This window comes from Aedes aegypti, unplaced genomic scaffold, assembly GCF_002204515.2.
Source record: "Aedes aegypti strain LVP_AGWG unplaced genomic scaffold, AaegL5.0 Primary Assembly AGWG_AaegL5_hic_scaff_1544_PBJ_arrow, whole genome shotgun sequence".
Taxonomy (NCBI): domain Eukaryota; kingdom Metazoa; phylum Arthropoda; class Insecta; order Diptera; family Culicidae; genus Aedes; species Aedes aegypti.
The window spans coordinates 5,353-21,268 of record NW_018734993.1 but is presented as its reverse complement, the minus strand read 5'-3'; the positions used below and the strand labels follow the sequence as shown (position 1 = coordinate 21,268).

Genomic DNA, 15,916 nt, shown 5'->3' with positions numbered 1-15,916 from the left:
TTGGTCAAGGTGAAGCTGATAGATGAAGCGGATAAGCAAGGAATCGAAGGAGTAGTTTGGACGAGCAGTGTTGCGGACCAGTGGAACCACGCGTCGGAAGGATGTAGTTTGCTACTTTTGTGGGCAGGAAGGTCACATGAAGCGAAACTGCAAAGCGTTCCTGGAAGAAAGAGGTGAGAAAAAGGAAAAGAAGACAGATGAAGCTAAGATAGTGCGCGAAAGCGAAAACTATTCGTTCACCTTTATGGTTAGCAGTGGTGCGCGTGACGCGAACACGTGGGTGGTAGACTCTGGCGCGACGTCGCACATGGCTAACAACCGTAAAGCGTTTTCGAAGTTAGATACGAGTGTTTGCCCGGTTATTTCGACTGCGAGTGGGAGAAAGATACGCACCGGTGGAATAGGGGACTGTACGATTGACTGCGTTGTTCGAAATCAAATAGTTTCGGTTACGTTGACGGACGTTTTGTATGCCCCTGCGCTGAAGGAGAACTTGGTTTCCGTTTCAAAACTAGCGGCGAAGAAGGTAAAAGCTGAATTCGACGAGAAGCAATGCCAGCTAGTGTTCGGAGGTGAAACTATTGCGATTGCTGATAATGTTGGAGGATTGTATACTTTGAACGTTTTCAAAGAGAGTGCCATGATGGTCGGTGTTGTTGGCTCAGAGGTGATTCAAAAACGGAAGTATCGAGGAAGCAAGATTAAAAAGGAAGGATCTACTACCGTGAAGAAAAAGCCTGCGAGCGATGATGACGAATACGATTCGATCTCTGATGGTCAGTACGATGACGCATCGGAAGACGTATTTTATGATTGCGAGAATACGGAGACAGTTGATGTTGAGGAGGAGTGTTGGAGGAAGCACAATTTTGTGCAACATCAACGTATCAGTTCCACTGTGTTGCGAAGAGCAATATGGCTGCATAAACGTTGACGGCAACAGCCACGAGCCATAGTCGAGGCGTTGCCATGGGAAACGATCGCAGCAATCTGTTTTTTCTTATGCTATGGAATTTTAAATAAAATTCGTTCTCTTGGCGTGTAGCCTTTCAGTAGTAAAGACGTGTTTTCATTTTCGCTCCCGAACCTGGTTCTGACTCTGCTAGTTCTCGAACACAGGTGAGTTGGAATATTCGCCGTAGTGGAACATTTTAAGTTTGATACGACGAATAATAACGCTTACGACGAAGTAGAACGAAACCTGAATCTTTGGGATAATTCCTGAGGATATCTTTAGAGAACTTCTCAACGAGAATTTTGGAGGGAATTCCAAAATAAGTAGTCTCAGAATTGATGGAAATAAGGAAAAAAATATGAATTAATTCTGTTTCTATATAAATTGCCTTTGAGGGGAATCTAAACTTTTTGAGACACTTCAATATTAGTGTTACAATGATTTCATACTAAGTTTTTATGGCTCAATAATTGCGTTACTCATGAATTTCAAATTGTTTTACTGTTGCGTGTAGGCATAAACAACTTATCCATTTTTTTTTTAGAAGTGGTGTTTGTTTCTATGTATTTACTTTCGATCGGATTTAATATGTTTGTCAATGTTTTTGTTTCAAGGTGCTGAATCCGGAAAGAGCTCGGATGCCAAAAAAGTCGATGCCTCGGAGGAAAGCAAGAAGGCTGAGAAGACCGACTCTTCCAGGTAATTAGTGCCCGTGATTCGAACCAGCGAATTGTTATTCACATAAACATTTTCTATAATTTTAGCGAGAAAACGGCGGGCACCGCAAAGGACGAGAAAGGTAATTTAAAAGCGTGGCAAATTTGTTTTTTTACCGATGATTTTCGTAAAGATTAGGTTGAGTGTAACGTTAGAAAGTTTTCGTTACCACTTTTTATGTTGATTTCGTGGTTTATTCCTGAGGAAAACAAGTTAGTGAATTCTGAAAGCAATGCAATGAAGGAATTTGTCAAAGTGTGTAACATAAGTTAGGCTTAGTTTTTCTGATGATTATAATTTTTCGACTTTTTTCCACGGGCGGAGAGTGCTGGCGCGCTGTACGAAGAAACGTTACGTCGACAATTGAGTTGTCGGAGAAAACGACAAGCTAGCAACCAATCCATACTAATAATGCCACTACCAAAATAATGTATAATGTTTGTCTATATTTCTCATTCGTTTGGATGCGGAATCTGTGTGTTTGCAGAGAGCGCTGGAAAGTCCTCGTCAACGTCAGCCAAGTCGGGCTCATCCAGCGACTCCAAGACAAAGTCGTCACCCAGTTCGAGTGACAAGACGGCTACCGTGTCCCGGAACCTGTGGGTTTCCGGTCTATCGTCGCTCACTCGGGCAACGGATTTGAAGCTGATCTTCTCCAAGTACGGCAAAGTGATTGGCGCAAAGGTGGTGACCAATACTCGTACACCGGGAACTCGTTGCTATGGCTATGTGACGATGGCATCGGCCAAGGACGCAACGGAGTGCATCACCCATTTGCACCGAACCGAATTGCACGGACGAATGATTTCAGTGGAGAGAGCAAAATCTGATCTAGGTCCAGCGAAGCCTACAACCGCAAACAGCACCAGCACTGATAAAAAGACGGAATCGGCCAAGACGACCGGAGCGGAAGGTGGTGGGGATAGTGGCAAAGATAAAGACAACAAAGACAAGACCGAGAAGAAGGATGATAACGATAACCGATCCCGTAACAGCAAAGAACGTGCCAGGTCGGTCAACAGGAGTCGGTCCCAGCACCGCAGCCGTTCTCAATACCGAGGCAGATCCGCGGAAAAAGATGCCAAGCCGAAGGACGACAAGAAGAAAGATGACACCCAAAAGGGAGCTGAAGTCAAAGAGGGTGCAGCAGCTGTGGCGCGCAAGGACGGAGATCGTCGCGACAATCGGAACAACGATCGCAGAGATAACCGCAACCGGGATCGTGAGGTCCTATCGCTACAGAAGATTCGCGAAGAGCGCGAGCGCCAGCGGCTACGCGAGAAGGAACGTCAACTACGGGAAGAGGAACGACGCCGCCGGGAGATGCGCCAGCGCCAACGGGAGGAGGAACAACTGCTGCGACGTGAGCGGGAGAAGCTGGCCATCGAACGGGCTCGTATTGAGAAGGAAAAGGCCGAACTGTTGCGCATCGAACGCGAACGCCAGAAGCTGGAGCGGGAGAAGATCGAACTGGAACGTCTGGAGCTGAAGCGTCAGCAAAGGAAGTACGGTTGAAATTTATCTCTTTAAGATTAATCAATTTTCTCTATTCTCTATTTTATTACGATATCCATCCCCTCGACCTTGCCCTGATGCAAAACTCAAAGTACGAGTTTTGTATTGTACATTTCGCAAAAAGTAACGTGGAGATATGTAGTTTACGAAAAGCGCGAGAAACTGTTATTTATTTAGTGACAAAATATTTCCCAGCCTTATGTATCTAATCACCATGTGTTTGGAGATCGCGAACACCTGACCATGTCAGTATGTTGAAGGCGCTGCAGATCATGCTGCTGGTAAACCATGGATGGAGAAAATCGTTTCTAGTAACAAACAACACCGAATTTGAACGGTCTAAGAGGACTGTCGCTCTTGCAGCAGCAAGATTTCAACACCTCACTACGCGCGCATAGTACAGATATATGGAGCATCCGATGCGCTGTTTGTCGTGAGACAGACAGTTTATCCGATGTCGTTACAAGTAGCGATCAACTTGAACCATGCCGCATTCGTGCTATTGTTTTTCGCTCAACCCGCGTCCGAATGATTTTAAAATCACAAACAGCATATGCAGAGGCAGATCATACAGGCACACAGGCAAAACGAAGCGTTATTCGTGGAGTGTAGTTTGTTGTGATGACTTGACGACAGAAGGTTAATATGATTGCAGGATAAAGAACAGCAGCGAAGCATCATGGATTTGGTCATGAGCGCTAAATTTACATCCTTGTGAAAAACACCAAATTTAGTAAAAGACGTGGCATTTCTGTGGATGTGCCAAGTTCAGTGTTCAAACATTAAATCATTGTGAGGACACTGTGCAGCAGAAATCGGGCTAATTCATTTTCGGCAAATTCTAAACATATCCGTCGTGGTCCTCTACCCAAAGGATCCAACTTGCAGTTCATCAAACCCAATTGGCAGAGTACCGGTTTGGTAAGTTTGGAGACTTCTTGCTGGACGTACAAAGCGTAGCAGTGGCAGTAAGCAACTCTCAACTGAGAAGTCAACCCGCCCATGAAGCATCGGAACTGTGAGAACCTGGAACGATGAACTCAGAGTGCAATAAGTTCACTGATTCATTATTCGGCCTTCACCCGGACGTTGAACCGTATAGCAGAAAAGCAGATTTCAGTCATCGAAGATCATAGCTTGGGAAATATTTTGTCACCTATTCGGGAACGCCAAATCATCGGTCGTCGAACTTTGGCCCTTATTTTGCTAGGGTCATCTCAATTTTTGTCGATATAGAAATCTTCAATGCCCAGAATGAAACATTCTCTCCTGGCATCGATTGATTTCATAAGTTGTCTTCTTGTAAAAATCTACAATGCTCGTATATTTCGTAGAAACGAGAAAAAATTGAAACCGAATTACGACTCGCAGTCCCCCCAGTTTCCACTTCCAGATCGCTAATCTACTTTCTTTGTTTCTGCAATGTTTTCTGTCTTTTTGAATCGTTTCTAAAAAAATAACATCCATCGAACAGAATTGAAGAGGCGAAACGGAACTTGAAACGCCCGGCCACAACGGATCACTACGACGATGACCGAAAACGTGCAGCCGGATCGGACCGTCGTTTCGAAGCACCTCCACCACCGTCGATCTCCTCCGCAGGGTAAGTGTCGTACGATGGGATCGGCATTAGAGCAGGGTGTCTACTACCTGGAAAAAACTGGAAAACCTGGAATTATCAGGGAATTTTATTCAACCTGGAAAAAACCTGGAATTCTCTGGGAATTTGAATTACAATCAGGGAAAATATTTTGGGGTAGTAATTCATGGTAGAATATGTTCACTACAAAGGATTTTTGCGTCAAAATCCAGAGATTGTCATTACTTAAATAAAAAAAAAACGGCTGCGCCGCTATCATTACGTAACTTAAGCTATTCAGTGAGGATCTTTTCAGGTATGGAACTTAATCGTCTTACTAAACATCAAATATCTTCAGGTGTGTTTGATCAGTATAGGATTGACGTATGTAGGGCTGGGGGCAGGTTTCGTTTTAGAGACTTGGTCTCTATTTTTATTCAAATCTCTAATAAGTCTCTATTTATATTGAAAGGTCTCTATTTTAATCAATATGGTCTTAAAAGGATTTATTTTCCCTATCTTGCTTGTAGTGAATTCTGATGCAAAATTCTATAAGGCCTCGAGAAACTTTCGGAGCCTGTTACGAGACTATTCAACTAATTCTATCAGATATTCTTCACATATTTCTAGAGAAAATGTTCCAAGAATTTTCCTTGTGTTTTCTCCAGATATTTCTTCTGGAATATTTTCAGGGACTAATACAGGATTATCTCCAGGAATTCTTCAAGAGATTCCTCTACCAATTCTACCAGCAATTTGTCAAAGGATCTTAAGGGAATGTCACCAGTATTTGGTTTAGGACATCCTTGAGCACTTCAATAATACTACCTCCAGTCATTTCCTTAGAGGTTACTTTAATTTTTTTTCCAAAGACTATTCTAGGACTTCCTCGAGATATTTTTCACTAATTCTTCAACTGAAATTTCCAGCTGTTACTCTATCAGATCTTCCAAAGATTCCCACAGAATTTCTTCCAAGAAGCCCGCAGAGGTTAATTCATAAGCTTTCAGGCATTTTTTAAAGAATTTCTACGCCATTATGTCCACATTCACGCCAAAGAATTGTTACATAAATTCCTCGAGTAATTAATCAGAAAATCTATTAGGAATATTTCATATTCGACCTGTGTTTCGTGGTTCAGTTTCTCTATTATTTATTTTTGGAATTTCCTCTGTATTTCATCCAAGGATTACAGTTTTTCCCAACATTCCTCAATGAATCTAATAAAAAAATACCATAGAATTCTCAAAAGTTCATCTAAGATTCCACATTAGTTACTACTACAGCTGTTTTTGCAAGAAATCCTCCGATCATTCCTACACAATTTCGTAGCGATTTCGTTTTTCAAAGAGTTGCTTCACAGAGATTCAATATTGATCTGTTTATTTTTGTTTCAATAATTTTAGCAATTACTCTTAAGTTTTGTCAAGTGTTTTTCTAAAAATCCTTATTTATCAAAAATTACTAAACAACTTACACAAGTTTTTTTAAGAAGGATTGACTCTTGCTGGAAATTCTTCTCGAAAACTCTTGGAAGAATGCTGAAACCCAATAAATTTACAGTTTCATCGGTTCACTAAACTCGAATTTGCTTCCACAAAGTTTTAATGATAATTGTTAGAGTGAGACGAAAGATGGGGAAAATAACACGGTCTCCCCGTGTCACCTTAAAGAAATGCTGAAGGACAATTATGTAGGAAATCCTGAAAAATCCTTGGAAGGCATTTCAGGTTTGAATGTTACAACATGTTTAATCGGGAACCTTTGGACGATGTTCTAGGAAACCAATGGAAAATCACCAAAAAAAAAAACTTGAGCTTAGAGATATTCTTGAAAAATATCTGAATTTATATATGTATTCTGTGATTATTTTTGGAAATATCAGTTTTTTTAAGAATATCCAAAATAAAATTGGGAGAAATTCTTTAGGGAAAATTCTTGAAGTGGGTATTATGGGAAATAATCACTAAATGAAATCCGTGAGAAAAATTCAAATCTCTCAAATTAAAATATCTATCCATTTATTCAATTTGAAAAAATCTTCAGAGTTATATCTGGATCTTTGGGCAAATACCTGAGATTATTTCTGATGAAATTCCTTGAGAAAATCCTTGAAAGTGCAGTAATACAAATAGTGTTTGTGTTACTGCACTTTGTCGTAATGTCTCAGAGGAAGTTCAAACAGAAAAAATATTCTTAGAGAAATGTCAGGGCTGATTCCACAAAGAATCAAACTTTTTTCTCCTGGTTCCTGTTAGGTCTCGATTTGGTTTTGATTACTGTTTGGTCTCTTTTTTCAAGCAACAGGTTTCTGAATTATCTAATTTCAAAACACTCAGCCATGCTTCATGAACAATTTCTAAAATTATTGGAAAATATTCAATTTCGGAAAAACCGATTCCGGATAAGTAATCTGGAATCTGAAAGTTGTTTAAACTTTGAATTTTTTTTTTACAATCATGATTCATGCAGAGCTCTTGAAAGTTTTCGAATGAAATGCAAACAATTAATCATTTACCTAAATGACCATTTGAGCGGGAACTTTATTATCCGTGTTTTAAACACGATGATGGAAAGAACTTTTACAAACAAAACACCATCATTATTGAATACAATTCATATGAATATTCAAATTAAGCTTTAATATGTTTAGCACATTGCTTTAAAATGTCTAAAAGAGTGAATACACTTTAAAACACTTTTTAAAATTGTATAAATTGTGTAAATTTAGTTTGTTTTGGTCATATAAAATTAAAGTATATCTTGAACCTGGAACTTATTTATAAAACCTGGAAATATCAGGGAATTTCATTTCGGTAAACGAGTAGACACCCTGTAGAGGGAAAGAGACGGGACAATATGAGCACCCTAAGGATGAGCCTAATCTATGGGTTATTCCAACAACATTTTATGTCACGATTGGTGAAATGCGAACATATGTTTTGAACAATTACGCGCTTTTATCATGTTTGTCTATTGTTTAAGGTGAAGATGAATCGAAGCTACACCTCAAATTTACAAGAGCACAAATCTGAAGAACCAGATATCCGTTCAAGTTGAAAACTTAATCACTCGATGGTGATGACCAATCGATCAAATTTTCCAGTATGATCGGTTGTCTAATTCTTCAGATTTGTGCTTTTGAAAATTTGTGGTTTGGCTTAAATTTATCTTCACCTTAAGAGCTATCACTGTTATCTGGGCTCGCTTTGAGGTACAGAAATTTAGTATCGGTTTTTTCCCTCCCAGGTATCTTTTTTTATCTTACCTTTGGTGGACATCTTACAACTCTTTTTCCTGATAAGCACTATCTAATTAAAATTTTCTTTACAGTCGCGGTTCCTACGGATCGTCGGACAAGAAACGTATAGATGACTACAAGTCACGTGACGATTACAAGTCGCGCCCGGTTGATGATTACCGGCGAGGAGACACCTATAAGCGCAACGGAGGTGGAGTTATGGATCGCGATATGGATCGGCCATCGATGACAACCATGGATAGCCGTTACCCTGACAGTCGCTCCGGTGGCGGCGGCGGTGGTGACTACCGTGGAAGTGGCAATCCCCGGGATGATCGCGATCGCAACGGATCGGCACCCAAGTCTCGGTATATGGATCCAATTGACCAACGCTATCAGGATCGGTCTAGCAGCAGCGGCGGCGGCGGTGGCAACAGTGGTCCTTGGAATGCAGGGCCACCACAGATGACCCTGATCCCAGCCGGGATGAGCAGCAGCGAATGGCGGATGGATAACAACCAGGATCGGTACGATCGAACCTACAACGAGCGCAAAGCTCCACAGATGAGTGCCAGCCCCTTCATGGATCCCTCGAGGCAGAATCAGTTCATGGGAGGTAGTGGCAGCGGAGGACGTCCACAGGACCGTTATGGAGCTCCCGTTTCCAATCGGTTCGACAATGGACGGTACTAGGACGGGATAAGTAGCGATACACCGCTCTTTGGTGTATATTGGAATTCCTAGCATTACATATTCAAGTTATGAATGACATCGTTGAAGCACAGTTCAAGATAGGCTTATGTAAAAAGATACACATAAAGCATTGGTTAGTGGGAGTGCACTAATCTCAGCTACATATATAGCATAGCTGTAACGAGACAAATCCCGATGTGTACCTTCCTTGATTCCTTATCCGTGCATCCCATTTTTCCTTACTGACCTAGATGTTGTGATCATTCGGTGTAAGAATCATCTCTGTAGTAGTCATTATTGAGTATTAGCTCGTAAGTTAATTTAAACAGGATTCAATAAAGGAAACCGATAGAAGAAATGCTAGTGTTCTTCTTATTAGAAAGATAAAAAAACAGGTGGGTATACGCAACTCTGCGTTTCAATAAAAGAAAATCGTTTGAATTTTAAGGCTTAGTAGCCCGTCATTCGTTTTGGTGGTGATGATGACTTGAAAGCTTGCAATTTCAAAGTGATAACATTCAGTCTTGAGAGTTTGTATTGACTTGAAAAAAAAGTATCACTGTACGCGCTAACATTCATAAAGCATGCTGATAGTTTTTCAGCTGTGTCAGTGCAAAACCAACTGATTTCTTTTGATTCAAAATTGTGAGATGAATAAGCAACAATCATCAACGACACGTACAAATTTCAATGACGGCCTACTTCGCCTTAATCTTTTCTGAAAAAAAAAAAGAATCGAGTCTTAATCGCTCTTGCTTCAATAATATTCCATCACTTCACTGTTTTTTGACGATACGCTGGTAGTAAGATCTCTTTATAAAGACTTGATCAGTATTTTGAAATCAATGCTTGGCGGTAGCTAGTGCAGCTCATTGGAAACGAACGATCGATTACAGAGGTGTTCCGTCTCAACAGCTAGCAGTGAATTATAGGGACGACATGACGATACCCAATCTAAGAAGTAGTTCTATCTCAAATTACGGTTTGCGATAGCAAAAAATCAACGGCGGTTCTATTGCACGCCCCAAGGTGGTGGATGAGGAATTTTCCCCACATGATCGACAGAGATACCCGAGCTCGCTAATGGTGACTTTAATGCATGGGCAGTGGACTGGGGTAGCCGCTGCACCACCAAAGAAGCCAGCTATTGTTGGAATTCCCTGGCCGCATTAAATGTAGAGCTGGCAAATATGGGTACCACAGACAAACAGACGTCACACTCTCACCGATGTCCATCGACCACCTTTTTAACGGCCGATTCAAATATATGGTAGGTGGCCAATCCACAACCCGCAGCGCTCGCATCGTTTTTGTTTCGCGTTTGACGTTTACACACTACCGCCATCTGTTGGTCATCGGCCAAACACACCGATTTTAGCATTGGCGTACATGTCAACGTGACTATGATTTTGATCGGGATTTGTTCTAAGTGTTACCGTCTGGTGTTGTCTGTGTGGGGTACAGTGAGTCCTTCCGCAGAAATGATGCAGAACGATTATCGACCGTGACGTTTGTAGTACTAAGTTACTACAATACCCCTGCTAGAGAGAACAGGCCGCAGGTGTACTGGTGATGCGAATCAATTGCAAATCTTCGAGCAATCTGCCTTTGGGCTAGACGAAGATTGCAACGCGCACGCAAAGAAGCAGCACAAAAAGAAGAACGCGGTGCAGCATTCAGAGAGGCAAAGTTAGCTCTCAAAAAGGAAATTAAGCGTCGAAAACGGGCATGCTTTGATAGTCTATGCCAGAGTGCCAATTCGAGTCCGTGGGGTGACGCCTACAGAGTGGTAATGGCTAAGACCAAGGTGGCATAGCGCCCCAGAGCTGCTGCGATGTACTCTTCCGCATCATCGCACAAGCCCATGGCCCCCAGCGTCGTATGCAGGAGATGAAGGAGAAGAAGTGGCGAGGGTGACGAACGAAGAGCTGGCAGAAGTCGTGAAATCATTCGCGTCAAACAGCACCGTGAACCGATGGTATCCCGAATGTTGCCCTTAAAGCGGCAGTGAATGCGGAAATGTTCAGAATCACGATGCAACGCTGCATAGATCAAGGAATCTTCCCGGATGTATGAAGCCAAAGAAATGTGGTGCTACTACCAACAGTGGGGAAACCTCCAGGTGACCCCGCGGTGTATAACCTATCTGTCTACTAGATACGACGGTCAAGTATTGGAGAGGTTGATCCTTATCAGGCTAGTACCGTATACGGAAGGTGCGAACGGCCTGTCCAACAACAGTTTAGATTCGAGAAAGGTAAATCTACTCTGGACGCTAACCAGTCGTTCGTTCAGACAGCTGAGATGGCAATCGAGCAAAAAAGGAGCGGCATCCGTACTGCGCGGTTTGTCACTCTGGATGTGAAGAATGCGTTCAACAGCGCAAGCTGGGAAGCGATAGCCCAAGCACTTCACGCCTCAAGTACGGTGCAGTTGTGTAAGCTTCTAGAAAGCTATTTTGATGGTAGGATTCTACCGTATGACACAGAGGAAAGGCAGAAAAGCGTTTGAATTACCGCGGGAGTACCTTAAGGTTCAGTTCTGGGCCCGATGTTATGGATGCGATGTCAATAACCGCAAGTGCGAGCAACGGGCGCTTATCTCGGTAGGTAATTGCACCATAGAGTCCAAGCAATCTTGGGGTTATGACCGATGATAAGCTCCAGCTTCGCTAGCCACGTTGAATATGCCTGTAAATGGCATCTATGGCTATAGCCGGCGCTTCCGAGGATGATGTCCAACAGCTCTGCTGTTCAGGGAATCTCATTAGATTGCCTCCGGAGTGCATTCAGATAGTCTCCGGAAAATCTGCTAGTTATTTCTTAATGGATACGTAGATGGATCCCTCCAGGATTTGTTTCTATAAGGCTACCCAAAACTGTGTACCTGGTTTGAAGGACTTCTTTCTTTCTTTCAAATATAATTGAACTATCCTTTTAATTTTCAATTTCATTTATTTGATTACTGTTTACTCTCTTAATCACAATATGTTAATCATTATTTTTGTATGTTATTACATTCCTGTTGTACACCTATCGCGGTCATTGCATCAATCTCATACACCATGCAATCAAACTGTTTTTTTTTTTTGGTTCACGAAAATTATTACTCACATCTTTATTCTCAATTACGGGGTGGTACAAATGATTCTACAAAATTCGTTCCGGACTTACGTCACAACAACCGAACTAACGAAACCCAACAACTTGATCCTCCTAGAGCAGGTAAGAGGTGCTCCTCTACTGTTCTCCAGTTTTTGAAATGTTAACGGGTATATTGAAGTTAGCTAGATGTCGAAACGTACTGATTATTTTTCATGACAAGGTTAAAGAGAGATGGTCAATTATTTCGTCTAGTACTGTACATTTGCACCGAATGAGTTTCATAAGAAAATAGGAATCTTGTCAGCTTCTGTAAACTTAATCAAATTCAAGCCTAACTAGAAAAACTAAAAAACGGGTTTTAACAGGCTGTCCCCTTTTTACAAATAAATGGGACAAAAGATAAGGTTATGTTAACATAGTTATAAAAAAAATGAGAGCTATCTACCTACCGGTGGGACTTACAGTATAGCTTTTTGTACATGTCCTATTGAACGTTTCCGCGCTTCAGTGTACCTACATAATAGATTCAAATTAACATGCCATCCATATGGTCTTCAAGGGGTCCAAAGACCACGACCCATACAACTTTGTTTTTTTTTATGGAGAAAACGCCAATTGGGAAAAGGGGCTAAAGATTATCAAAAAGGGCTACTCTATAGTGATGAATCCAATTTAATAACCTCCTATCATCTGATATGCAACTGTCCTATTTCCCTAAAAAATTCAACCCTACGGAAAGTGCCTCGGTGTATTGTTCTAAGTGAAGTGAGTCCGCCTCATCAAATGAATAGTCGCTTCATTGGGAGATCTCATGGAATATCTGAAAATTCTGAGCAAATCCCTGGTAAAATTTCTAAATGAAATCCTGGAAGAGTCCATGAGGAACTTTTGGAGCAGTTCATGTGGTACTTATTGGAAGTTTCAGCGTTGGACTGCTAAAGGAATTCCTGGAGGATATATTATACGAATTCCTAAGAGCATCTTGTAGTATTGGGATAGAAGATGCTGAGCTAACTTACACTTTCTCTCCAACAAATCCATAATCAACTTTTTTTGTAGGAGTTTTGATTGAGAATTTCTTGAAAAAAAAAATCTGTGGAGGGCACATCAAAAAAATCCTTCTTGAATTCCGGAATATATTTGCTGCAGGAATATCAGAAGATTCTTTTTAATGAAATTGAGAAATTATTTCGGTAATTTCTGGAAAATTCCTTCAAAAGTTCGTGAGAGAATTTGAAGAAATTTTTGTAAGGATATTCAAAGAATCTGTCTTAGAATCTAGAGAGGATTTATTAGTAATATTCTTCAAGGAATAATTGGAGGAATCTTTAGATATACTTTTGCAACACTCCTAGAAGAATCTGTTTGAGAGTATCCGATGAAGCTCCTGAAGAAATACATGATGAAACTATAAAAGTTCCAACAGGGAGCTATCGAGAATCCCCTTGAAACTCCATGTACAAATTCTTGGAGGAATCCCTCATGATGTCTCAGAACCCCTGTGAAACCATTGTGAGCATTTCTGTAAGTATTACTCAAGGAGTCCTGGAATGAACCGTAGATGCATACCCAAGAGGAACTTTCGATAGTATTATTGCAGGAGTATGTTTGGAAGAATCCCTGACATACAACATCCAAATCTGGATCGAATACATCGCCCATTTGATTTTGCTGGCTTAAACGGGAATGCAAAACGGATTTCGATCGGAGAAGCATTCGAACGTAAACAAGAAAAGGGGTGATAGGTATATCGAGGACAAAAACCAAATTTTTAGGTCTACATGCTTGTAAGTCGAAGGGAAAAAAGGGAAATGAAGCAGGTAGTACCAAAACCGAAACCCGAACCCGATGAGGGAAAAGCACTAATTTTCGACCTTCAAGAAATCTGTGCCAATTTTCGGATTGTAATACCAAATCGAATGAATGGGTCGAAAATCTCTTTTTCTCATTGAATTCCCAACACGGCTTGTTTGGAGACTAGCGTACGATTCACAGCGCCTAGTGAAGATGAAACCCCCATTCAATAGGAAATGCACCCCTCCCCCCAGCGTAAAAGTGTCGTTTCTTTTCACAGTCAGCAAATTAAGAACAAATCAACGATTTTTTTTCTCCAATGATAACCAAGGTTGGCAAATTTATGTCCAAAATTATGAAAAACAAATACAAAAAAAACTTGCTTCTTCTCTTCCGTATTCTCTACTATGTACACACATATGACGCGACGTTAAGCACGTTCTCTCCTGTACGTTCCTCTGCCTTCATTTCAAATGAACTTTCATTTCACTAGCTTTTATTTGGTTGAGATAATCGGTTAGTTTTCCGCGCAGCAGCGACACACAGCGTCTGCTTCCAAAATATTACATCATCACTAATAAAAACATAATTTGTTGTAGGTATACCTTTTTCTCCCCGGGAAGAAAACAAAACCGATTCCGAAAATAACGCAACGATGAGATAAACAAAACGGGCGACGACTAGTATTTAAAGTGAACTCTTTCCACCTCGTTCGCGTTTAGGGACAGATGGAAGCTCATGCTGCCCTCGCTGGCGGCCAGCTTCAGCTTCTGCCGCATCACTTCCCGGCTCGAGTAGTCCGGCAACTTGAGATAGTTGACACAGGTCATCACCGATGGCAGATATTCGTCCGGGTTCTGATTGCCGTCCATCTTCTTCCTCACGATCGTCAACGGCGGGGTCAGCGCTTTGAAACCACCGGTCGGCAAGCGAGGACTTCCGGTGACAAACTGCAGGAACAGACGCTGCTCTTCCCGGTTGTAGGTGCTCAGGATTTCGTAGAAGTACTGAATGGCCTGCGAGTCTTGTGCTGAAGCCGTGATCCGTGCGGCAGCATTCGGCTAACATTCGAACGTCCCACCGTTGATGCGAGGCCGCGTTCAGCCCAGAACCGCAGAACACGTTCTCCAATTCCTCGGGGTAGAACATGCGTAACCGGTTGACGGGGAATACCGAGTCAAATCCTGAGGGAGGGAAATATTTTAGCATTAGATGGGATTGATCACGAACAGTTACTATTGAACATACCTTCTCGCAGTGCTTCAAACTGCCGCGAAACGCCCTCGACCAAGAACCAGTGGGTCACCAGTGAAATGTACTGATGCAGATTGTGGATGGTAACAGCCGTATCGCGTCCACCGCGACGTAGCTCAATGTTCGGGTGGCCGGGCAGAACGAAGTCCAGACCCAAATCGGCGATCGGGCAACCATCCAAGTCGAGTGCTTCGATCTGTAATTGTGGACAAAATTGGTTAGATAACTGAATCATTCTCTCTTTTCATTATGATTTTTGCAGTTAGCTATTTTTGAATTAAGGAGTATTCAAGAGATATGTAAGTCCACATTAAATGTAATTATAGTAGCATTATGCTGAATGATTATGTAGCTAGTACGACTTGAACACAAAATTTCCATTAGGTACAGTGCACGGACACATTACTAATCATACTACAATCACGCTACGGTAGTAGTATTCACAATTATTTTAGACCAATAACTATACCAAAAGAATGAATGTGGTATACTGGGCAGAAAATCGTCGTGAAGCTTGGGGATGTTTCAATGGTCATAAGCATAACATAAGCAACAGTATATATGGACCGTTCAATTCGTAGTTGCTACTCCGTGATTGACCGGAATAATCAAAATTGTACAGAGAACGAATAGATGCAGCTTGGGGAGCAGCATATAAGCTTCAATATACAATTTCAAGAACTCCAAACGATTTAATAAATGTGCATCGGTCCATTGGAAATGTTACACATTATAGCCAAATACACTTAGAATAGTATCAACGTCAACTTCGATGGAAAAATGTTAATAAACCTTAACATTGATTAACTCATTACGCGTAATAAAGATGGATAAATGACACGTAAAATTATAAAAAAATCCACGTGCTCGGCTGGGATTCATGATTTCACCCATAATTTATCCAACTTAACCACGCGTAATGAGCAGACATCATGTATACCTACGCGCTTTATATCATGAGCTTGAGATCAGCTTGCCATGAGCGCACAAAAATAATCGCGCGCTTGAGCACGTGCTATGTTGAGACGCATTTTTTTTAGATCTCATGTAGCAATGTGCTAGCT

At 41.5% G+C, this 15,916-nt stretch overlaps 2 protein-coding genes across 2 annotated transcripts; one reads left to right on the top strand and one right to left on the bottom strand.

Annotated features, from left to right (window-relative positions):
- Positions 1 to 1,498: 1,498 nt before the first annotated feature.
- LOC110680522 (SAFB-like transcription modulator) lies at positions 1,499 to 8,761 on the top strand. Its single transcript, XM_021856319.1, has 5 exons — positions 1,499 to 1,654; positions 1,720 to 1,754; positions 2,160 to 3,177; positions 4,662 to 4,790; positions 8,100 to 8,761. The coding sequence occupies exons 1-5, from the start codon at positions 1,554 to 1,556 to the stop codon at positions 8,698 to 8,700; spliced, it is 1,884 nt and encodes a 627-aa protein (XP_021712011.1). The 5' UTR covers positions 1,499 to 1,553; the 3' UTR covers positions 8,701 to 8,761.
- A 4,125-nt stretch (positions 8,762 to 12,886) lies between these two features.
- On the bottom strand, positions 12,887 to 15,102 carry LOC110680521 (E3 ubiquitin-protein ligase TRIP12-like). Its single transcript, XM_021856318.1, is given in 3 exon segments — positions 12,887 to 14,626; positions 14,628 to 14,782; positions 14,847 to 15,102. Coding segments are annotated over 3 exon segments (744 nt in total). The 5' UTR covers positions 15,088 to 15,102; the 3' UTR covers positions 12,887 to 14,278.
- Between the last annotated feature and the right edge of the window lie 814 nt (positions 15,103 to 15,916).

Coding starts and splice junctions, on each gene's coding strand:
- LOC110680522 (XM_021856319.1), top strand. CDS start 1,554: ATGTTTTTGTTTCAAGGTGCTGAATCCGGAAAGAGCTCGGATGCCAAA. Junction 1,755..2,159: donor CACCGCAAAGGACGAGAAAG/GTAATTTAAAAG, acceptor GTGTGTTTGCAG/AGAGCGCTGGAAAGTCCTCG. Junction 4,791..8,099: donor CCGTCGATCTCCTCCGCAGG/GTAAGTGTCGTA, acceptor TTTTCTTTACAG/TCGCGGTTCCTACGGATCGT.